Raw genomic sequence first — 24733 nt, 5'->3', positions numbered from 1 at the left:
GCGCATGCGCAGCAAACTCCAGCACGAATCATTCAGGTTCCGGGGCCCGCCAATTCCAGAACCTTCTGGAACGCTCATGCTCGCCGGAGGTCAAAGTTGAGCTGACCTCACTTCCGGGAGGGTGTCTGACCCCGGCAGCCAGCGGGCACTGGGCAGCGGGCTCCGGGGTGCCGACGGGGTGCCCGCCGCTGCCGCAACCGGAGCGTAATCCCGGCGGCGAAAAATAACGGGCGGAATTCAAGGTGACCCGGGCCGGGGCCGGGCCGGCCTTCGTCCCGGGGCGGGGCGCCGCGCGCGCATGCGCAGGCCGTGACCTTTCTTCACGTGCGCCTGAGGCGGCCCGGTCAGTTACAGTCGGTGGCGGGGAGCGCAGCGGCCGTCATGGTGAGTGAGCGCTCGCCGCCCCGGGGCTGGCTCTGCCCCGCAGTGCGAGTGGGGCGGGCCCCGTAGGGCCTGGCGCTAGGCCCGCTTATCCGCCGCGGGTGGGGGTCGCCGCCGGGGCCCCCTGAGCAGCCCGTAGGCCGCCGGAGGGCGGCAGCGGTGGGGGCTGCCGTGCCCGCGGGGCCGGGCTGAGCCGTGGGAGGGAGGTGGCAGCGGTTGCAGCGGCACCGGAGGCGCGGCGGGGGCCGATTCGGCGGGCGTTAGGAGCGCGCTGCTCGCCGCGGGGAGGGGGGGAGGGTCCACCGTGGTGCGGTAGCGCCGCAAGGTCACGCAGTCCTTGGGGTAGGAGCGGTTAGAGCGGCGGGCGAGGGGCTGGGGGCCGGGGTGGCCCGGGGCTTCCCGGGCGCTTGGATCTGGCAGGCCTGCGGTACCGGGAGCATCCTGGCAGCAGGCGGTGCGCTGGGCCGGGCAGGGCTCCGCGCGGCGCGGTCGGGCCGAGCCTGGAGGTAAAGCCGACCCCTTCCGCGCTGCGGCCTTGATCGCTCCTTCTCTGGGGTTTATAAGCTTTTTTACAGAGATCTCACCTTGAAGGAGAATTGGGTAAGGGCAGAGCTGCCCTTATTCTTGCAGCGAAACTTAACGATCCTACTAACGTCAGGAGGTAGCGTTTCTTAAAATGCTGCTGTTCGTATGTCTGGCCGCCTATTTCTGTTAAACACAGAAGATCGCTTTAAAAAAAAAAAAAATTGGAGCTGTTATCTTTACAGAATGAAACTGATCACAATCGGCAGACTGTTCCTCCGTTGGTTCTAAGCATTGTGGTAGTAACGTTAATTGGACACGCATCTTTCATGTGCTGTCTTTTGTTCGTGCTCTGCCCGTAACTTTTTTTAAGTATGTGTATATGGCAGAGTGTCAGGAAGGGGCAGGGAATGCCAGGCCTTGTTTCCAGTTGTTTCTGTGAGTGTCTCTGGGTGCCCATCTGGCTCAGCACTGACACCGGGTGCCGTGGCAAGGTGCTGTATCTTCTCTTCTGATCACAGCAAGCTCCTTCTCCCTGACCCCTGCTCGTCGGGATTTGGTGCTTGCATTTATCCAGTACTTGAGAGTTAGAGTGCTGTTCCTGAAGTGCAGGCCAGTAGCAGTAAGTAGTTGCAAAAAAACCCCAACAAAAAACCCGCCCTAACTCTGCTTAAGCAGAGGCAGACACTGAAGCAGTCAAGGTAGAAGTGTGCCTACTTTCCCGTTTTTAGGGGCTTAAACCTAAAGTTTTCTGTAAAGTTGCAGCCTAGTTGTAGAAGTCCATACAAGTCACAGCACTCATTTCATACTTCAGACTTTGGTGGCTGCATATCTTTATGTGAAATGCTAAGGCTTGGAAGTACCTGTAAAACTGACGGGGGTACCCGGCTAGACTTTTGCTTGTTTACTACAGAAGACTCCACTACATGAATAAAAATGCAGCTGTCCCAAGAAGTCCTTAGTCATCGTTAAATCTGGTTGTGAACTGCATAAATACAGTTTATATAATCAATAATTATGCTGACCAAACTACAATAACTCAGGGTTTGGGATTAAAAGTCTGCGGAGCTTTTCAGCTGGAGGCAGCAGTTACTCTGTGTGGTGGTGGTTTATTCACCCCCCTCCCTGCGCTGGGGTAGCTCTTCCTGTGGCTGAGCTGTCGGCATTGCCCAGCATCTGCTTGTCTCCTTAGCGAGTTCTGATGCAATCAAAGATGGCATGTGTTCACTACTATTACAAATAAATGCTCAGCAGTTTTTTCAAACTATTAATTTCTCTCAAAGGAGAAATCACTTTGGTTTGGGGTTTTTTTAAAAACGCTTTTTAATTGCAATTTCGTTGTATGTTCTTGTTAAAATGTACAATTACTTCCACAGGCAGGAAAAGCGTTCAGGAAATTTCTTCCCCTCTTTGATCGTGTTCTGGTTGAACGATGTGCAGCAGAGACAGTAACCAAAGGAGGCATCATGATTCCAGAAAAAGCTCAAGGGAAAGTGCTGCAAGCAACAGTAGTGGCAGTTGGATCGGGAGCCAGAGGAAAGGTAAATATCCTGAAGTGTTACATTTGGGTAGAATTAGTAATGGTGTGCTGGTAGCTGGAGTATTATCCTAAGGAAGGGATGGTGGCAGTGTACATGTAGTGATAGCTCACAAAAATGAATGATGGTGATGACTGAAGTTGGAGGTACAGATTCAAAGAGGAGGTAGAACTCTCAAATTTTCCTGTCTGACACTGACATGAAATTCCAGCATTCCTTCCATCATTTGTAAATGGAAGATACTTACTTGCCTTTTAAAAAAAAATATTTATTGGTATTTATAAGCAGCTTTAAACAGTAGTGCTTTGGGGGCTTTTTTGCGTTTCATTTGTGGTTTTGGTTAGGTTTGTTGGTGTTTTTTTGGTTTTGTCTCTTTTAGTTTTAAATACATAAACAGTGTTTTGGGAGATATCTTGTTTCATCACTTCCCAGCCAAAACCTTGAAGGACCAGCAGCCACCTTAGTTAAAATTATTACGTGCCTGAATTTCTGTGACTTGTGAGCAGGGTGGAATCCCAGAATGTGGCACTGACTGTCTTGTGCTGTGCAAATATCATTGTCCATAAGGGCTAGGCTTACTACTGGACAAAAGAAATCAAAAGAAATAAGTGTTAAATAATTTTTTTGTTAATTTTGCATGTTGAATACACATCTGGGATCATCAAAAAAGACAGTCTTTGCTTCACAAAGATGCCAGTGGCTATGGGTTTCAGCGTCAGCAGGGTTTTTTCCCCACCAAAGTAGTGTGAGTTAGTAGCAATAGTGGAAAACAGGTTAAATTTCAACTTGGGCATGTTGACTCAGACTTTCTTTACCATAAGTCCCTCCATACCAATCATGCTGGTTTGTGTCAGTATCTGATTTTTAAAGCTAAATTGTGAAATGGTGCTAATATTTAACTAACATGCTAATATTTTACTTATAATACAAAAATACAATTAAACTTTATCAGGTGTTTCTGAACAAATGATTTGCCAGCAACAGCGACAAGTTGATCAAAGTAACAAAGATGGGAGGGTACTTTTAACTGACACTTGGAAAAATTAGCCTGAGCTATAGAATATGGAATTGGATGTTCTCTTTTCATTTTAGAAGGCGATTTCATGGTCTGTCACTTAATTTCTCTGGTTTCTGGGGTGGTTTTTTTCTTAAGCGAAGTCCTAATATGTCAAGCAAAGACCTCACAGTTGTATTTACACTCAAAACTAAATTATATTCAGAAAATGACTGCAGTTCTACTGCCTAAGTGTTGCAGGACTCCTACGCTTGAGAATTCACTGGTGTGGTTTTCTTCCTAGTAAACCTGTATACTCTTGTTTCACTGTACAATGAAAATACAGAGTTGTTGCGATTTCCCGAATGTTTTATATGTGGATGGGTCATTGTAGTTTGGAGGAATTTGATTACATCTGTCTATACTATGGAAAACTAAGGATTTCTTTTTTCTTTCAGAATGGTGAGATTCAGCCAGTGAGTGTAAAAGTTGGCGAAAAGGTTTTGCTACCAGAATATGGTGGTACTAAGATTGTACTAGAAGATAAGGTACGTTTCCCAACTTTGTGAATGCAGATGTAGCTGGTTCCCAAAATGTCATACTGCCAGCGATACTGTAGCTACTTCACAGTGCTGGCAGCATTCAAGAAATGCAGTTGTTGGTATTCAAATGGCAGCAGCTGAATCCAGCCAGCTTGTCCTACCTGTAGTACTTGCTACTTCCACCCCAGCTGAAAAGGAAGTAACTGAGAAAACCTCTGGCCTGACCTTTGCTGGGTGGACGAAGTGGCTCCATATGCCAAGCCTATATTAGAGGGAACTCTAAAAGGCTTTGAAATTACGGGGGGTATCCTTGCTTTTGACAGGGAAAGCTTGCAGAATTACCTTCTGACTGTTCTTGCACTTCCTACTGCTAAAACCAGTAACTTTGTAGCTTTCCCAAAGAGTATCTTGTGAACAAAAAAAATCTTTTCAAGAGCTCTAGGTGTAGAACAGTCTTTGTTAGCTCACTTGTGATTTTGTACTTCATGACTGTGGTAGCCCTGACGTCAGAACAAGACTATTTGCAGAACAACTGGAAAAAATGGTATGACAGCTACTAATGTTTCTTTTCTTTGCAGGACTACTACTTGTTTAGAGATGGTGACATTCTTGGGAAGTACGTGGACTAAACTTTTCAGTCGCAGTATCAGTCATCCATTCCACTAAAATGCTGAAATTTTTCTTTCATCATGTAAATAATGTCCTTTATTTTATAATAAGCAGGCATTGAGTCTCTGAAGTAACTTGTGATCCCAGTGTAATGATGGAACACAAATAAAAATGTACAGTCAGAAATCAGTTGTTCTTGCTTGAGTTCCACTGAACAGTGAAATTCGGATGACCACCAACCAGCCTTAATTATTCCAAACAACATCATTTTGTATCCTTATCTCTGTACTGAGATTGTAAAGGTCTTTACAATAAACTTATAAAACTATTCTGCTTCTGTCTCAGTTTCTGCTATTGCTTAGTGAAACTGAGTCTCAATTGTGTAATGAACTAATCTGGGTGAAAGAATTCAATGCTAGTTGTACATTATTTTCCCTAAACTTGTCTGAAGTTGGGAGATGAGTTTAAAATGGCTATCACACAGATGCAGTGATGAAGGGGACTCCCAGCTAGCTCTCTTGTACATTGAACTTTATCCTAAGATAAGGTGTGTTTTTAACAGCTTCTGTCTTGGCACTGGCTGAGACCCTTGTGCACTGGAAGACACCAACCAGCCTGTCCCACAGCAGGCTCAGAGGAGCTTGGTACTACTCGTACCTCTGCTAGAACAAAATCATCCAGTTTGTAGATGAAGCAGATAAAATTACAATGTTTTTTCTTACCTCTCTCACTCAATTTTGCCAGTAGAAACCAAATAACTTCCCTCCAGTAGTTAATCAGGCAGAATTGGTGTTGATGCTGATCTTTAAGCAAATATCTTTACCGATTACTGCACTATGTCAGGCCAGATCTCCAGCTTTGCAATAACTTAGTAGAGATCTGATTTGACAGATTCTATTTCCTTTATCCCTAATGTAACAGTCTTAAAAGCAAGACATTTACTTAAGTAGTGCTGAAGCCATCAAATTTGCATGTTTCTAACCACCCTGTCTTGCCTTGGAAAAGGATTCAAGGTTGTTCACGCAGGAGTATGCAAGTTGCCCTTTATACACTGTGTTCCTAGCAATGCTTTCAGAGTTGTTACATGTACGTGGATTCAGCGCAGCCTAAGAACACACTGCCTTAAAATGTTTTGATGTAGTCTTATGTGAAATAAATCAGTATATGACTTACTGCTACTGAAACTTTATTAGCAGTAGTTAAATGGTACTTTCTCATCCCCTTCATACTGTTAGGGAATTAAGATTGCTAGAGACACTATCAGCCTTATTCCAGAGATGACGGGAAAGGACTGCAATGAAAAATATTTTTCAGAACTTCAGTGGCTGCAGTGGGGGCCTTCAGCTTTGATGCACTCCGGAATACAATGTATTTTCTGCCAGGGCAGTTTTGGGTCCCTTCCCGCAACAGCTAAACTTCAGCACAGAGGTGGGCTGGAGCCACTTTTTACCTCGGTGCCAGTTACCACCCAGCTATTCCATTAGGAACAACGTTTGACAGTCACGGCTGTAACGTCCTTTGCTCCCTGTAGTTGTGTGTGCTGCTTGTTGGCTGGTTACCACCTACCTACTTTGGAGCTGTAGGCAAACCAGGCAAAAGTTACACCGTTCAGGTAGTTAAACATCCACTGAACTATGTGCTAGCAGGGAAGATGCTAAATTGGAAATATGTTTTAGTATAAAAGGCCTACTTCTTGAAATCTGCCCTACTGCAGTTTTAACTTCTGTAGTTACAGCAGCGCACTTTACAGCTGAAATTTAAGATTATCACACTACAAGTATCTTGAAAGACCATTGATTGTGTAATAAAACACAAAACTCACTGAGAAGCATTATCTTCCCCCAGAGCAAGGACACCTTTATCTTCCATGATAAGGTAGCTATTGTGGTGTAGTCACATACCAAAGAGAGGAAGGTAGTTAATGTATTTACAAACTACTTACAGAAACCAGACCCCATCTCAATGAGAAAAAGATGCAGAAGGAATGGACTCCTGACAGAAACGTTTAGGCCTAACATTTCAGCGTTTCTTTCCATAACATCTTTTAGAGACGTGAATTCCACAGGATCCCCACTCAGCAAATGACTTCACGATGTTTACGGTTCTTGTTTGTGCGGAGCCACTACAACCCGTGGGGTGGGATCTGAGGGCAGGTGACGCAGAGGTAGCACATGCCCCCTGACTACTGGCGGTGCTCACCTCCCTCCCCAGGCGCTGCCCTCCTCGGCCAAGGCAGCGCCGCCGTACCAGCCCGCTCCCCAGCAGGATCACGCTGCACTCGCGCTGCGATGCTGCCCAGCGCGCGCCACACAAGTTTGTCTCTCCCCAACTCTACCTCCGACCCACGCTTTCAGCCCCAGCAGATTTTCAGCAGCTTGCTATCATGCTTATTTAATAAAATATTTAGCGTGGCTGTATCTGCTAGTGTTTACAGAACTGACTGAAAACAAAAGTCACATTTTCCTGAAAACTTTCATGGGAAGAAGTAATTTATGGATGGGGAGGGGAAGCATTCCTAGGCCTAATCAAAGGGAGGACACCCTTGAACATCTGCTGGATTGATGGACAGAGAACACTTTATTCTTGCACCATGAGGCTATCGCTGCAAGCAAGGACAAGGTAACTATTACATAGCCAAGGTGATCCGTCTGCGGTTCCTGTTTCTTAATTCATGACAGCATGCCAAATTCTATATCCCTTAGGTTCTGTAGAGGAGGACAGAATCATTTACAAATGCTCTTCCTTTGCTGTGTCATTCCTGTAGGAATTCACACTTCCTTGTTCCACTGTTTTCTAGACTATTTCGAAGCTTCAGTTTTGGCAAAAATGTTACGTATTGCCCTACCTGCTTTTTGGGGAGTGATACAGTCCTCCCCAGCCTTTCCTTAGACTGTCTGAATCATAAGGAACAAGATGGACTCCATCTACTTTTGCTACTTTCCTCTCTTAACATTTCAGAACAGCTTCCATTAGCAGCAGTTATACTGCTTTCAGAAAACCTTTATCATCCTGGTTCTTTTATCCTGCCATAGTAAGAAAAGGATGAATCTTTTACACACCAGCAGAGAAGAAAGGAAGGCCAGGTCCCTAACAGCACAGGAATAGTCAATAAGATTTTGGCCAAATATTCCATTTTTCACTCTTGAAGGTCATAAGGCAATGGGGACTAGGTGAAAACCAAAAAGTGAAATTGCTGATGTTCAGATTTTGTTTAAAACCAACTTGAAATCCAATAAAACAAAAATAATGAGCAGCTTCCAGGAATACAGAGTTAATCATCAAGGGGCAACACGAGAGACCTACAGACTTTAACGTCTTCATGAAGAAACACCGCAGATTTCTTTCCTTTTTCTGCAAACCCATGAGCCAGTTGCAGATTGATATGAACAGATACATATTTCTCTCTGAAAGGTATTTCTTCACAGCCCAATTTTTTTCCATTTTAGAAGCAAGATGTCCATGAAATAAAAGTCAGGGACAAATGGAAATGTCAAATCTGCAACTCTTCCGTGCTTTAGATATCAGTTAAACCTTGAATATGATGATAGAAAAAGAAAACAAAAAACAACCCAAACTAAAAAACCTCCAAACAAGCTGCTGAATTTTAAAATACTTAAACAGTTAGAATTGCTTTTATTTTGGGACTGGCTGATTATAATATCAATCTCATAAAAATTAATGTTGGATTACAGCTGATCTAATGAGGTAATAGGACATTTGTACCCTTCATTCTAATGCACTAATTTCTCCTAACATTTCCATGGTTTCTTACACAAACTGATAAGAAGTGCTGAGTTTCACCATGTGACTCAAAGAGCTAACATCTCTGGGGCAGGAATGCTGACCGGGAGTGAAAAAGTAACTAATGGAAACTGAATTCCAGTGCCTAAAGTTAGGAACGGCACCTCTGAGTTACAGTGTAACGCGAACGGAGCTGCCATTGCTGTCGCTGTAAACGGCTGCTTAGCTGGGTGCACCCACCCGAGCAGGAGATCACCCTGGCAGCTATTTCTCGTCGTTCACACACTGCCCAGAGTTCAGCTCTAACCTGGCCTCCAGAACAAGGCAGGATCCTGGTCATGGCATTGCCCAAGCAACATAAGTATTCAAAATGCACTGTGCATTCCAATGGGAAAACCTAAATAAAGATTTTTCAATGTTTTCAATCCAGAAATGTTTTACATACTCTTAGCTCTCACTGGGTAGAAGGATGAGGTTTTAACATGGGGAAGCACGTGTTATTTAGAGCACATGAACTGGGGACACATACAGCCCCCCAGCAAGCATTCACTCTCTAATGCAGTAGAAGTAGGGGCAGCATCAGGCACCAGCGTTCTCCATTTTTCAGGAAACAACACACAACTGCAACCATTTATTTATTGATTGTATAAGGGGGAGTATCTTGTCTCTACCTTGAGGTCTCATCATTCTTGCTCACAGACAGAAGCAATCCACCTTTATTGACCTATTTTGTATTCCTTCCTACTCTCTATTCCTTAGAAACAGAGCAGCTTCCAAATAACTTTCTGCTCGCTTATCCTGCAGAAATAATATGAGCCACTCTAGTCTTCCAGAATGTCTACCTGCCTTTAACAGGGACCTATTTATCAGCTGACTATATGCTAACTATATGCCTTTTTTATGTTTTCTTCCCCAAAACAGTCAATACATGTAACACCCGACCTAGTAAACCTTAAAACAGCAGCTAATTCAATTTTCCATCAGCACAGCAGCCTGTGACCTCTGCACACCAAACTCCCAAGTCTGTCAATCCTGCCTTCGAAGACCTAGGAAGGCTTCATGCCTGTTTTGTTTTGAAGTACTTTGCTTCAAATCACTGTTGTGTTTTTTTTAATTCATTATTCTTAGTATTAACAACTATGTATCTTTAAGACAGGAATTTTAAAAAATTCACACCCTTAGGGTTTATATTGTACAAAATTTCACAGACTCCATTGTGTTGTACAGAGACTTGTCTAGGGCAAGTGAGGACTGACCTTGCGGGAGAGCACGCACGGTCAGATGCTGACAGAGGGGAACTGATGAAGCGGGATGAAATCTGAAGAACGCATTATCTCAACAAACAGTCAGCTCGTTAATCTCCGGAGACTTCATCTCACAAAACCAACAGCTCTGCTCGCCGCTACAGCCCTGTCGTCGTGAAACCGGCCTCACCGCGCAGCTTGTGCTTCCTCAGGCGGGCACCGAGCGACAGAAAGCGGCAGGAACCACCATTAAAACCGTCCTCATCTGCGGGGGGCGTGCGCGGGGGCTGCTGTCCCTCACGAGCCCAAGGCTCACAGAAAGCCCTGCTGCCGAAGAAGCCCCGCGGGTGCCCACACGGCGCTGCCCCACAGAGAGGCCCGAGAGCCGGGGAAGCGGCCGCGGCCCCCGCGGGCCTCCAGCCCCGCGCGGAGGACGGCTCTTCCGCGCACCCCCGCGGCCAGGGGAAGGCACAGCACGTCCCGCGGCCGCGGCGGGGCGGAGAGGGGAAGAGGAAAGAACAGGGCCGCAGCCCGCCTCGCCGCCCGCCGCCCCTCAGGGCCGTCGCCCGTCGCCTCCCGGCCGCTCTCGCGAGAAGCGCCGCGCCACGCGGCTGTTCCCGCTCCCCGCCGCGCGGCGGCCGTTGCTCGCGCGCGGGCTGCTCCGCCCCTCCCCGCCCGCCCTCCGCGGGGGCCGCGGCAGCCGCAGCGCCCGTTCCTCCCCCTCGCCCGCCGCCCCGCCCGCCGCTGCCGCATCCGGGTCCTGGCGCCGCTGTCACTATGGTCATGGCGGAGGGGACGGCAGTGCTGAGGCGGAACAGGCCGGGCACCAAGGCCCAGGTGAGCCAGCGCCGCCGCCGGCGCGCGTGGGGACGGGCAGCGCCGCCGCCGAGGCGCCGGGCCCGGTCGGCCGTCGGGGCGTCGCCGCGGGCCTCTGCGGGCCTACCGGGGCCCAGCGCTGCCCGCCGGGCCGCCGGGGCGGGCAGGCTGCGGCGGCGGGCCCAGCGCCGCGGGATCGCTTTGTTCCCCGCAGCCGGGCCGCGGCCTGGGCGAGACCCGGCCGGGGAGGGGGGCGCGGGCCGTGGGCCGTGGCGCCTGCCTTCCCCGCGGGGCTTGGCGGCTTTCCGGCGGGTCAGCGCCGCGCTGCCCGGGGGTCTGCGGGCTCCAGTTGGGGAGCGAAAGTCCTGTGGCGTCCAGCCCGCGTCCCGGAGCGCGGCGGCTGTCATCGGCCGTGCCCGCCGGGGCCGGGGGCGGCGGCAGCGCTGCCGGCGCTTGTGAAATCACCCGGTACGGGCTGAGGCGAAGCGCTGCTCCCCAGATCGTAGGCTTTCTTCAGGCAGGGCTGGCGTTTCAGTGCTGTCAATGTATCACTCTTGTTGCTGTTAAAATACTAAATACGTCATCGGCTGAGTGAGGTCGCTGAGGGCTCATACGGCCGGACTTGGGCTGGGAGCTCGGCATCGTCAGGCGGGCGATACCCGGCCTGTGCGTCCCGAGACAAGTCATCCTTCCCTCACGTCACCTCGCGCCTCGCGAAGAGACCCGGCGCCGCTGTCAGATTGTTTCTCTTAATCGAAATGGAACTGATTTATTTCTAGTCTCTCAAGGTCATCTTGAAAAGGTGCATCTCAAACATGCAAGCGACATTTTTTTAGATTATTTCAGAGATGTAATCTTCTGTGAGGCCTTTATGCAAGACTTTTTTACTCTGCTTTTGTGAGGAGAGCTCACAGTCAGAAACAGAGCAGTGTATGACACAATGTTGAAGGAAAAATGCATCTCTTTTCTCCTCCTATTTTTTGTCATAATGTACAGAGGTAAAATTGTTACACAACCCTGTAAATCATTCTATACGTGTTTAATCTATGAAGGAAATGGAATGTTTTGTGCCTTCTATTCAGTAAATTTGGGGTAAAATATGACAAAAGTATATTATAAAGTTCATGTAGGTTGAAGAATTTTGTGTATAGTGATGCGATCATGGTTTTTTTGTGGCTGTATTTAAGTTTTAATTTTGGTTGACACTGTGGTATAGCTATTCAGTATGTAAATACAATTACCTAATGATGTTTCAACACTGGATATTCACTCTAGATATTTTCTCTGGAGATGACTGTATTCTCCCAAGAACAGATTGCTAAGCTTCACAGTGGGAACATTTTCATTGAGTCATTGCGTCTACTAGGACAGCTATGGGAGGCTGATGTGCAGTATCTCTGGATAATAAGAGGGAGTAGCACTAAATTTTAGATGTGAAAAATGCGAAGTAAGAAAATGCATATGTCTGGGATGATCACAGTTGCAACAGGTGTGAATTGCTGCAGAACACTGACATACAGCTGGATCTGAGGTGAAACTTCAGGAGGGTTTTATCAATACTGATATTAAACACGGCGGGTTAGCAGAGCTGGTAGCCATCCGGTTGTGCAGCATACTGACCATACCGAGAGAATGTAATTCCAAGTTAGGGACTGAGATAACACTGCGTTATCTCAGTTTAGAGAAGAAGTTTTCAGTGGTGTGTTCCTACTAGAACATACTGGCAGTTTTGGTTTTATAGCCGTCGTATAATGCTACTCTCTACAGACCTCTTCCCCATTCTTACATGGTTAATACGTGAAATGGGCACTGTATGAAAATATTTAATTTAAAAAGTGCAGGCTATATAGGTGTTACAGCAAGATGTGGGGGAGAGACGATGTTTATAGTATGCCAAGTCACACAGAACTTTGATTTGGAGATGTTCTACTATTGTAACATCAGGAGCATAAGTCCCATTTCACCCTGTTCTTGCCAAGACTGTGTGCTGCTTCGGTTAAGATGTAGCTTCCTGGAATTGTATAAACTATATCTATTTTCCTGCATGTTCGAGCTTATTGTAGGTTGTGTGCTTTTCTTCCTCCCCCTCTATTTTCATTAAACTGGTTTAAACTTTTTTTAACAGGATTTCTACAATTGGCCTGATGAATCCTTTGAAGAAATGGATAGTACCTTAGCTGTTCAGCAGGTATTCTTACTTAACGTGAAATGTTGTTCATAAGTTCAGTTTCCTGAGTTTTGTATTTTGGTGAAAAAATAAGGAACAGGGCATGCTATTTATCTGCTTAGAATGTTGCTGCACAGGAGCGAATTTCATAAGCACCCTACATATATTAAAAAAACTGTAATTATTAATCATGTATGCAGAAATAACTAGAATTCCCATGTGTGGTTTAAACAAAATAGATTTAAGAAAATGGTGGGTTTTCCTGCAGGGTTCTTTTGTTTTGAGATGGATGTTGTAAAAAAGCTGTAAAATTTACCCATTCTTTTACCTTTTCTAATTGAGGAAAGGTATTTTTCAGACTGGCCTTTTTTATACCAATTTTCTTACCCTGTCTGTCTACTCTTTAACTTTGTAGTCTGTCAGTCACTTCTCAAGTAAAGAGAAAAAGTAAGTCCCTCAGAGATGTAATGTCCTAAATACACTGTCCTACGATAACTACAAGAAGATCCAGATTTACTTTTTTCCCCCTCTCCTAGTATATTCAGCAAAACATAAGGGCAGACTGTTCCAACATTGATAAGATCCTTGAACCTCCTGAAGGCCAGGATGAAGGTGTATGGAAGTATGAACATTTAAGGTAAGAATCCATCTTTTGTCAGTATAGTGTGCTGATTCCAAGTGTTGTTCATTGATAGTGGTAGTGAGTCTTTTTGAATATGACAGATCAAAAGTAACTTAAATGAAACTTGATACTTCTACTATTAAATATGTTTATACTTTGGTATTAATTATTTTCTGAATTCCTTGTTCTTTCTAAAGATTTATGATGCGCTCTGATCTAGTGTTTTTGATGTGTTTCAAGAGAATGTTTGTACCTCTCTTCAAAAGTTGTACTAGCATGTTTTGAATATGAAAATGTAGTCACAAATTTCCATAGCACTTTCTCCTACTATCGTCACTTCTTCATCTCTACTAATTGGAAAAAGGGATTTCTAGATGCTCCCAGGGCTTCTTCTGAAACTTGCAGGAAAACAGGCTTTAGCTGGGAAAGCAAGAGTACCTCTGTCTTACAGTTCTTTTTGTAGCTGTAAGGAAACTCATAACTTTTTGTCCTTCTCTTGATTTGTTTTATGCAGTATAATCAGTATGTTCAGCCTAGGTAGTTTGTGCCTGAAAGTATTTTTCAGTTGTAGTGTAGGTTTACACCCTGTTAATACATATGTAGTAATCCTTTTTTCCTGGCATTACTTTAGTATCCTGGTGTCCTGATTTTTTTTTTTTTGTTATAAGTGTGTCTTCTAATTTTATCAAATATACTTTCAGGAATAAGAATAGATCTAAGCTGCATGTAGATGTATATATCCTGAACTTTTGCCTCCCGTTTTCTTTTTTTCTCCTCTGGTCTGGAATAGTAATAGACACAGGGAATCCTCACAAGAGGAAGAAGTGTATACACACAATTGCAAAAGACACATTTTAAGAATTTCCCCTGTCCTTTCATGTACACCAAAAATCATTGTAGATTCATAGAAGTGACTTGTCACTAAATATTGTCTGTTTTTGAAAATTTATTCAGATTTGTCTTGTAAGATGGAGGGGTGAATTCTCTGACGTTAAAGAATTCACTCTCAGGTACATTCTAGTGAAAGCAGTATTTCTAGAATTCTGTCCCACTCTGTTAATGATCTGTGGTGGGTCTTCAGCTAGTTAACTGATCTGAAGGAAGTATATCTTAGAAGGATGGAATGATCCAGCTATATGAATTCAAAACTTACACTCTTAAGAAATCAGTTTTCTTGAAGCATTCTTTAATTTTTTTAATCTGTATTTGTGAAATAGCACTTTCTTTCAAAACAAAGTTGGTATCTTAAACACTTCCACTAATTATTGGCTAAGTTCGACCTCTACTGTCAGGTAAGAATTAAGATATAATTGTGTTGCTGAGTAAGAAAAATGCTGGTGTGAATTCTATTTCTCTCAACTTGTAGGTCCTTGTATAGTGTGTTAATTCCTAGCCTGTTGCCTTTGGAGGTGTGATATCAGCTGAAATTATTTGATGGTATTCTTGAAGTATGATTTTTTTCATGTTCAGATGTATTTTTTCCACTTTACAAGAATAATTTCCAAAAATGTTAAAGAGATCTGTGAAGAAGATCAGAATGTATAACCTTATTTTTTATTAGATGTTTCCAGTGGGTAAACAAATTGTTGATTTTGATGCTGCTGTGTTCACATTTTTAGACAATTCTGCCTTGAGCTCAATGGACTAGCTGTCAAGCTTCAGGTAATTCTTTTCTTGATATTTTTATTATTATATCAGGGAGGAGACTTTTTTTGTATTGTAAGATGCAGAATTTGCAGAGATTTCTTCTAAATTTATACACATAGACTTAAGCAGCGGTTTGAGGTAAGGGGTTTTTAGGGTTTTAAAGACTTCTGGTAAAAAACCCTTTTTGAGGGGGGATGGGGCAAGAAAGTGGTTTGAAAAGATCAGCTCATTTTTGCTGTTGGGCGGTTTTCATAACTGAACAATTGTTTTAACAGAGTGAATGTCACCCAGACACATGTACTCAGATGACAGCTACTGAACAATGGATTTTTCTTTGTGCAGCTCATAAAACTCCCAAAGAGGTATGGTATTTTGGAAAACTGACCCCATTGATGTAGGATTTTCTTTCACAGTTCATATGTTCGTGGGGAGACCATTATAGCTGGCTTCTTACTCAAACTGAGAGCTTGTGTGGGTTAAGAATATCACTTGAGGTTTCCCTCTTTCCTATTGTGTAGTGGTTTACAAAAGAACGGGATGAGGTAAGAAGGAACTGCTTTTTACAGCAGTATTAGAGACTTTGCACATACCCCTCTTCTCTCTTAATTTGTGTTGAGACAGCCCGAAACACGGTGGATAAAGGTCTTTGTTTAATTGAAAGAAGAGCACATGCTGGGAATAGGCTGTCCTCTTCAAACTTTGGCCTTGATCCATAGCACTAGGCATGTAAGCCTGACGCACTGCAAGTGACTGCCTGTGCACATTCTTAGGGAAGCTGTTCCTAAAAGGTAGTGGAGTCATAAGAATACTTTATGTCGAGTGGGTTATCAGCATGGCAGTAGCTTGTCTCCCTGAGTGTCCAATTACTTTAAACTTTGTTCAGCTCTTCTATTGAACCACTTGATACATATTTTTATTTTTTTTTATTTTTGTCTTCAGAAGGTCTTTTTCTGTTGCTATTGGTTATGGTGATAGTGCACTCTGTCATATTTATCTTTGTGTTTCACCTTCCAGAATAAGGTATTGATTCTTCTTAACCTTATCCTTTTTGTCCTGTAAGCTTTTTATTGTGTTTTTTTTTAATTTCCTGAGATGCCTTGATTTAGCTCTGGAGGCCAACTTCTTTCCCACTCCCTCCTTTAACTCTCATCCCCAGTCCGTATATTAGCATGCAGTAAGTCTATTTTACTCAGCTAGACTGGAAAATTTCAGGCTGCTTTTTATCTCTGAACATGCATCATTCATCTACCTTTTTCCATGTTGATAATATCTATCAACTAATGGTCAGATAGCGAGTGATGCAACCTTGAACTACTGACCGAAATGTACTACTGAGAAATCTTTTTCCTCAAACTGGGGAATGGCAAAACGGACACATGTTCCTGCTCTTGCAGCCTGTCTCAGTTCATCTTTACTTTCTTCCCTTTCTTCTACAGGTACCTGATTGCAGAGCGAAGGTTTGGCTTGTTATACACTTAGCTAGAATCATAGGATGTTTTGGGTTGGAAGGGACCTTAAAGACCATCCAGTTCCAACCCCCCTGCCATGGGCAGGGACACCTTCCACTAGACCAGGCTGCTCAAAGCCCCGTCCAACCTGGCCTTGAACACTGCCAGGGAGGGGGCAGCCACAGCTTCTCTGAGCAACCAGTTCCAGTGTCTCACTGCCCTCACAGTAAAACCCCTCATCCTATGCCTACACCCCCTGAAGCAGAGTCCCTGCCCATCTTTCCTGTAGCCCCTTTAAGCACTGAAAGGCCGCTATAAGGTCTCCCTGGAGCCTTCTCTTCTCCGGACTGAACAACCCCAACTCTCTCAGCCTGTCCTCACAGGGGAGGTGCTCCAGCCCCCTGATGATCTTCGTGGCCTCCTCTGGACCCACTCCAACAGGTCTAAGTCCTTCTTGTGTTGGGGGCCCCGGAGCTGGACACAGCACTGCAGATGGGGTATCACGAGAGCAGAGTAGAGGGGGAAAATCCCCTCCCTCGACCTGCTCGCCACACTTCTCTTGATGCAGCCCAGGACACGGTTGGCTTTCTGGGCTGCGAGTGCACATTGTTGGGTCATAGTCACTTTTCCATCCACTAACACCCCCAAGTCCTTCTCCTCAGAGCTGCTCTCAATCCAATCTTCACCCAGCCTGTCTTTGTGCTTGGGATTGCCCCGACCCATGTGCAGGACCTTGCACTTGGCCTTGTTGAACTTCATGAGGTTTGCCTGGTCCCACCTCTCCAGCCTGTCCAGGTCCCTCTGGATGGCACATCCCTTCCCTCCAGCGTGCTGACCGCACCACACAGCTTGGGGTTGTTGGTGAACTTGCTGAGGGTGAACTCGATCCCACTGTCTGCGTCACCAGCAAAGATGTTAAACAGCACCGGTCCCAACACTGACCTGAGGACGCCACTCGTCACTGCTCTCCACTTGGACATTGAGCTGTTGACCACAACATTTTGAGTGTGACCATCCAGGCAATTCCTTATCCACTGAGTGGTCCATCCATCAAATCCATGTCTCTCCAATTTAGAGACAAGGACGTCATGCAGGACAGTGTCAAATGCTTTGCACAAGCCCAGGTAGATTACTTCAATTGATCTTCCCTTAGCCACCAGCACTGTAACCCCATTGTAGAAGGCCACCAACTTTGTCAGGTACAGTTTGCCCTTAGTGAAGCCATGTTGGGTGTCTCCAATCACCTCTTTATTTTCCATGTCCCCTAGCACATCTTCCAGGAGGATCTGCTCCATGATCTTGCTGGGCACAGAGGTGACACTGACTGGCCTGTAGTTCCCCAGGTCTTCCTTTTTTCCCTTTTTAAAAATGGGATTATGTTTCCCCTTTTCCAGTCAGTGGGAACTTCACTGGACTGCCACAACTTCTCAAATATGGATAGTGGCTTAGCCACTTCATCCACCAGTTTCCCCAGGACCCACAGATGCATCTCATCAGGTCCCATGGACCTGTGCACCTTCAGTTCCTTAGATGGTCTCAAACCTGATCTTCTACAGTAGACAGTTTCTCCTTCCAGTCCCTGCCTTTGCCTTCTGTGTCTTGGACAGTGTGGCTGGAGCCCTTGCCGGTGAAGACTGAGGCAAAAAAGTCATTGAGTACATCAGCCTTCTCCATATCCCAGGTAATCAGTCTCCTGTGTCCTTCTGGAGAGGGCCCACATTTTCCCTAGTCTTCCCATTATCACCAACATACCTATAGAAGCTTTTCTTTTGCCCTTGATGACCCTGGTCAGATTTAATTCTATCAGGGCTCTGGCCTTCCTAACCTGATCCCTGGCTACCCAGACAGTTTCTCTGTATCCTCCCAGGCTATCGGTCCTTGCTTCCACCCTCTGTAGGCTTCCTTTTTATGTGTGAGCTTGTCCAGGAGCTCCTTGTTCATCCCTGCAGGCCTCCTGACTTCCTTTTTGTTGGGATGCATCGCTTCTGAGCTTGGAGGAGGTGATTGTTGAATATTAACCAGTGTTCCTGGGCCCCTTTATCCAGGCATTTATCCCATGTTACTCTGCCAAGCAGATCCCTGAAGAGGCCAGAGCCTGCTCTTCTGTAGTCCAGAGTAGTGAGTTTGCTGAGTGCCCTCCTCACTGGCCTAAGGATCTTGAACTCCACCATTTCGTGGTCACTGCAGCCCAGCCTGCCCTTGAGCTTCACACTCCCCGCCAGCACCTCCATGTTGGTGAGAACAAGCATAGCACCTCTCCTTGTTGGGTCCTCTGTCACTTGGAGAAGGAAGTTACCATCAACGCGTTCCAGGAACCTCCTGGATTGCTTATGCACTCTAGAAGGTATTGGTGGTTGAAGTCTCCCAGAGGACCAGGACTTGTGAACGTGAGGCTGTTCCTACCTGTCTCTAGAGGGCCTCACCCGCTCGGTCTTCCTGGTTGGGTGGCCTGTAGCAGACCCCACTGTAGCATCTCCTGTCCCTGCCTTCCCTTTAATCCTGACCCATAAGCTCTCGGTCGGCTCCTCATCCATCCCCAGGCATGTCTCTGTGCACTCCAGCTGGTCACTGACATAGAGGATGATCCCCCCCATCATCTCCCCTGCCTGTCCTTCCTCAAGAGCCTGTCTCCTTCCATTCCAGCACTCCAGTAGTAGGAGCCATCCCATTAGCTACACTAATGATCTTGGTTTTCTTTGCTAAGGTCAAAAGCATTGATATACTTGGGTGCAGGTTTGGGTTTTGTTTTGGTTGATTTTTTTTTGGTAAGGTATTAATTTAGGCTGTAAAATAAAGAGTCTGACAGCTTGACTATGTGGGAAATAAGTGAACTGTGAGGTAACAACCATCTTTCCTTTCAGTGTACTTCCAGTATGTATTCTTATTATCCAGCTTTACTTAAGGAGATGCATAAAATTCACTACTCGTGCATAATCACATTTCCATAGTAACTTTTTTCTTGAAATAACTTACATGGGTTGTGAAACAGAGAAAAGAAATGGCTTACTTAAAGAGGAAATGTAGATCTTCAGAGAAGCTATGTGAATCTCCTGGGAATAAAAATGACCAGTGAAGTTGAAAGCATCGGGAAACATAATTTAAATGTTTCTTTTTAAACAAGTTACATGCCAATGTCGTGCATGCACTCATACATGTGCTCACTTACTGTTTTTGTAGTGTCCTGCTATAGACTACACCAGACACACACTTGATGGAGCTGCATGTCTTCTGAATAGCAATAAATATTTCCCCAGCAGGTAAAAATGCTTTCTCTTGGGAGGAGGGAGGGAGTAGGTGGCACCTAAACACTTACAAAGCACATTGAGAGGCATAACACGTTTTTCATGGTCTGTTTCTGAAAATATCAGAAGTCCTGCATTGTGTCACTTGTTGGTAGGCCTATTGCCACTTTTAAGCCAAGGAAGAATTCCTGCCTATTCAAATAGTTTGCCATTTACTGGAGCTGAGGGGTGCTTTTTAGGTGGAAACTGTTTTACTAATACCAGTTGGTGTTACGGGGCTTCCACTGGAGTAGTGCCACCTAAACAACAGGATGGCCTTTAGAGAGATGCAGTGACTCAAAGGACTTAAATGCTACGGCCCTGAAAGCCTCCAGAAGCCAACACCCATCTACTGGGGGACATCAGTGACCACAGAAGACAGAGACCGAGTGTACTGAAGGGGCAGCCCACACGTTGAATCACGGGAACCTAACTGGAGAAGGCAAAATTGTGCTTCTTTAGGAATCTGGTATTGGCAAGGAGGTACAACTGGAAGTCTTTTTCCCTTTGCCCATCAATGCTAGAAACCAGAAATCCATCCCTTACCAGAATAACTGATGACGTTTAGCTACAGGCAAAACTTTTTTTGTAGTGAGAGTACAATTTTTAAATGTGGAATATGCATCAACATTTTTATTTTCCTTCCAAAAATAATCAATTGCAGACACATATATTTGCAATGTTTAAGTCTAAATTTCATATGTAATTTATATAGTATGAATTCATGTCAACATCTCTCTCGGTAGTCATTTTGGTAGACCTGTTTCTGTAACCTTTCTGCTTACAGGGTTAGCATAAAGGAATCCTCTGTAGCCAAATTAGGATCAGTGTGCCGAAGGATTTACAGAATATTTTCACATGCTTATTTTCATCACCGGCAGATATTTGATGAATACGAAGTAAGTAGTATCAAATTACATCTTGAAAGAAGGGCATTTACTGAAGTTATAGCTGAGATGCAATTGTATTACATGTTTTATTTTAGTCCTGCCAGAAGATCTGCATTCAAGTGAAGTACTGATTATAGTAGATTACAGTTTTAGAACTGAAATGCTATGTTATACATAAATGAAAATTAATTTATATAATTACTTTACCCAGTTATGATTTCCCTTATTTGGAAAAAAGGTCAGAATTTGAGGTTTTGCACAAACAACTCAAATTCATCTTGTTTTAAAGACTCTTGAATGTATTCAAGCACTTGGTACAGTTAGTACTGCTTATGTCTATGTTTCCTGTTTGTACCTGTTACACAGCAGTTAAGGAATTCTAATTGTAAAACTGCAAAGAAACAGTAATTGGTGGCAGCTTGTGCACCTCCAGTAACTTCCACCTTTTTTTCTTCTAAATGAAAAAGAAGACATTAACAGATAGAAAGGAGATAAAGGGGTATGGCTGGATGTAAAAGGAGACCTGTACCAAATCCTGCTTAGGGTTGCTGGAGCAGCTGTGGAGTGGTTGTGCCCTGTTGTGTTGGGGATAGTGTGTGTAGGAGAAGTTTCATAATACCTTAAAAATCTCTTCTGGAGCGTGGATCAGGACTGCATTGATATTTGAACATATTCTTGTCTAAGTGCTGGGACTTAAGCCTGAGCTCCAGTAGAGTTTGTTGTTAATTGCAGTAACTATAAACAAGCAGTAAAGGAAAGATTTAAAAGAAGTAATATAAATTTACCAATTAAGCATTACTATTTCTTTCTAAGGCTTGTAGATCTAATGAGGCAATTACATATAAGCAGTTTCTTTTAGTATGTTCTTCTCAATTGTTTAAAATATTCCTTCTACATACATTGTTTTTTTCCCCTTTTTTCATCTCCAGAATGAAACTTTCTTGTGTCACCGGTTCACTAAGTTTGTGATGAAGTATAACCTGATGTCTAAGGATAACCTGATTGTACCAATTTTGGAAGAAGAAGTGCAAAATTCAGTGTCAGGGGAGAGTGAGGCATGATGGGAATGGCTGTACAGAAGCCTGTACTGAATATAAACAAAACATTAATGATGTACTGTATATATCATTTTAGACACTTCAATCACGTATCCTCATAGCTTTGTTTAGTATACTTTTTGTATGCTGTGTGCATTGCCTTTTAATATGGGAAATACTTTTAAGTTATTCATGAGCTGTATATTCATCAGTGTGGCACTCATGGTTTTTAAATAAAAGTAGTATCTGTTTATAATGCCTGTTAATAAAAGAATTTACAGTTCTCTAAAATTGCTGCTAAACAATCATTGAATCACAATCCTGAAGATGTGTCTGATTGGGTGGGAAAAAAGTGAGATTAAGATTTCACAGTAAGCCATTTTTTAATGCAGTAGCTATATTAAGTCTTAGTTCAAAGATTATCACCTTAAATATATAATTATGCGGGAGGCTTCCTGCAGTGTAGCTTATTCCTAATTTAGCTTTTATTTTTTTAAGATGGCTTTGAAGATTTACTTTTGGATGTGCATATTGCTTGTATGTGTATATCCAAATACTAATAGGATCTATAGTATGAATAATACCAAAAGGACAATTTCACTATGCTATTGAACATATATATTCTTGATACACATCTAACCTACTTTCTGGACTTGGTTTTTTGTTAACCGTGGAGGTTTGTGTACAGCAGGGGAGAGGTTCTGTCCTGTTAAGGCAGGCTTCTGCTCTGCTCCAGTCCACAACTTCTCTAAAGAACAACTGTGGCAGAAAAGTCAATGGCTTCTACCTGTGCATATTTATGGCAACTGCTTACAGATTATACCTCATAAATATTCATGTTACACTACATAACACACTAGCATGGTCTTTGCTTGTATTCCTAGTAAAAATAGTCTAAGTACCTGAAATACTGAACCTGATTCTTTGCAAAAGTTTATCGTGTTTTCAACATGTTACTTTGTTTTCTTCATTCACCTGAATTATATGCTTTGACAGAAAGATTTGGATTCATGCTTCTGTTCCCTTATGTTTATTTCAAGTTGTGTTTGCAGATTTGCAATAACTGACAATTTCCATGAGTGCTGCTTAACTGTGTTATGTCTAGAATGATAGAATTAAATGTTTTAGAGATGAATATAGCAGACATACTGCTAAACGTACATGAATGCAGGGTCTAAAAGCACTAGCAGTGTTCTTATGTTAAATTAATTTTGCTTAGCTGTTTAAGAAGTTAGCTGGTTGTTCCTCTCCGAGGTTGCCAGGGGCCCTCTTTTTATTTCTTTAAGCAGGTCAGAATGGGCTAACTCAGCTACTTTCTGTAATCTACACTTTGTTTTCTACATTATACTTACTTGGAAAGAAGGGAGTCCACTTATTTTTAATAAGTCTTTTTTCATAATATACTAAACATGCCTTAAATTCTATTTTTCTTTATATGAATCAAGCACACCTCAAGCAACTGTACCACCTGGATGTAAAGGGAATGTAAACAATGAGAAAATAGAGAGACCGAGCTTAGGTACTTCAGCAGCTGTGTTCTTCAGCAGCTCTTTCTGCCTCATGTTTATCACTGTATTTAATTGTCAGCAGGGTAATTGCATGAGATGTTATCTGAGCGAAAGCAGCTTCAGTTACTGTCTATACACTTAGCTCTAACTTGCATTGTATGGACCAGGTTACTTGATTTCGAGAGGTATCTTGACATTTGTACTGCAGGTAGGAGGGGTGTATTCTGGAGGTTGTAAAATGTGTTTAGTTCTGTTACAGGCTGCTGTAGGACCATCCATGGTGTGGTTCTTCTGTACAGTCACTCTGCATGCTTCTATGGGCCACGGTGACTGAGACAGGCAAAAACGTGTCAGTGGTGTTGCTAACTGCTTTTCCTCTGCAAAATTAAAGAAAATGATGTGGTGCTCAGGACTGCATTATAATTTTAAACCTCTTTTCTTCCTCTTATGCTTTAAAAGTTTCACTTCAAAACAAAACTCGGGAAGTTTTAATCCTGTTTATTCTCATTCAGGTTTGCACTGTAAAGTTGACTTGCTATACTAAGCTGATTTTATATAAGGCCTAAGTGAAACACTGCTTGTATTTTCCCTTGCTATTGTTTACATGAGTACTGTGTACACACATGTGCCTGAATGGTACCGTAAAACTTCAGTTAGCCTAAGCAAACCATTGATTTGTCTAATAAATATTAACAGGTTTAATTTAGACTCTACATAATAGGGAAACTGAGACTGTCTTGAATTATATTGTAAAAAAAAAAAAAAGGATAAAATTAAACTGTTTCTTTATCCATACCGCTATATTTTGGCAAGTTATTCTCATTTTTCATGTCGTCCAAGAGTGCAGGCAACTGCATGCTTCTAAGAGAAGGTTCGGTGCTCTCCCCTCTCTGCTACCAGGTGTGCTGAAGTGAAGTTGTATTTCTTCTTTCAGAAGTAAAGAGCATGTTGAAGTCAGACTTCAAATTCATACATCTCTCAAAACAGAAAATGCTGGTTCTACACTTACTTTTGTAAGGGTGATTGAGAAGAGGACCTTCCAGATACCAAAATAAGTACATTGGGACAGCACATCACAGATGCAGGGGCATATTGTAAGCAAAGCACAACTTTCAAATTACTTTTTCCTTAAGTCACTGAGGTTTTTCCTGATGTTTGGCTTAGCACATCTTGCAACAAGTCAGCCACAGTGATTTTGCTACTTTCCTTTTAAGATTTTAATTCTCTCAGGTGTTGTCAAAGTTTATCTGCTTAAACAGATCAGAGTATGTCACCAGACCTGTTCCTCTGAACCACTTTGTCTCTTTCAAGTTACACGTACCTGAAGTCAGGAACGTTCACTTCTTTTCATTCATAGCAGTTGTCTAGGTTCTGATAGAGAAATTTGGCTTTGAAAAATCTAAACCCTAACTAAGACTGTTCTCTAAATTAAGCCATAGGGAATTGTCAAGACAGCAACCTGCACTTTTTACCTTCCAGAGATGAATATACTAAGAACAAGGAAAACCTAATCAGCTTTTAATAGTTGGCTGTAAATCTAACAAGCTTTGCCTTGTGAGCTGTATGGACGTACAGACAAGACTGCAAAAAAGTAATTCTAGCTTGAGGAAAGGCTTACATTGACCTAACCTATTCCATGTCAGCGTGAGACAAACATCATAAACTGGTGGCTGATTTGGGAAGTGTTTTTAATGGTGAGAAGCTTCCTATCAGAATTGTAGAAGGGATCTTAGCTTTATCAAAAGA

The 24733-nt window shown here is 43.6% G+C and overlaps 1 protein-coding gene across 3 annotated transcripts; it reads left to right on the top strand.

The window, feature by feature from the left end:
- The first annotated feature begins 100 nt into the window (after positions 1–100).
- Positions 101–23788, top strand: LOC141925393 (MOB-like protein phocein). Of its 3 annotated transcripts, XM_074829542.1 has the most exons (9): positions 101–384; positions 2280–2444; positions 12513–12575; positions 13091–13191; positions 14796–14838; positions 15099–15185; positions 19449–19528; positions 20340–20451; positions 21372–23788. In XM_074829542.1, exons 1-9 carry the CDS (start codon positions 382–384, stop codon positions 21501–21503), a joined length of 786 nt encoding a protein of 261 aa, XP_074685643.1. In that variant the 5' UTR covers positions 101–381; the 3' UTR covers positions 21504–23788. The 3 variants fall into 3 exon arrangements, with proteins under 3 accessions (XP_074685643.1, XP_074685642.1, XP_074685641.1); XM_074829540.1 differs by lacking the exons at positions 101–384; positions 2280–2444 and adding an exon at positions 10241–10408; XM_074829541.1 differs by lacking the exons at positions 12513–12575; positions 13091–13191; positions 14796–14838; ... (2 more) ...; positions 20340–20451; positions 21372–23788 and adding exons at positions 3894–3983; positions 4556–4914 and having other exon boundaries at positions 122–384.
- Positions 23789–24733: the final 945 nt, after the last annotated feature.

The sequence above is a fragment of the Strix aluco genome, chromosome 6 (genome assembly GCF_031877795.1).
Source record: "Strix aluco isolate bStrAlu1 chromosome 6, bStrAlu1.hap1, whole genome shotgun sequence".
Taxonomy (NCBI): Eukaryota; Metazoa; Chordata; class Aves; order Strigiformes; family Strigidae; genus Strix; species Strix aluco.
The sequence above is the reverse complement of the archived record's forward strand: the minus strand, read 5'-3'. Positions and strand labels throughout refer to the sequence as shown.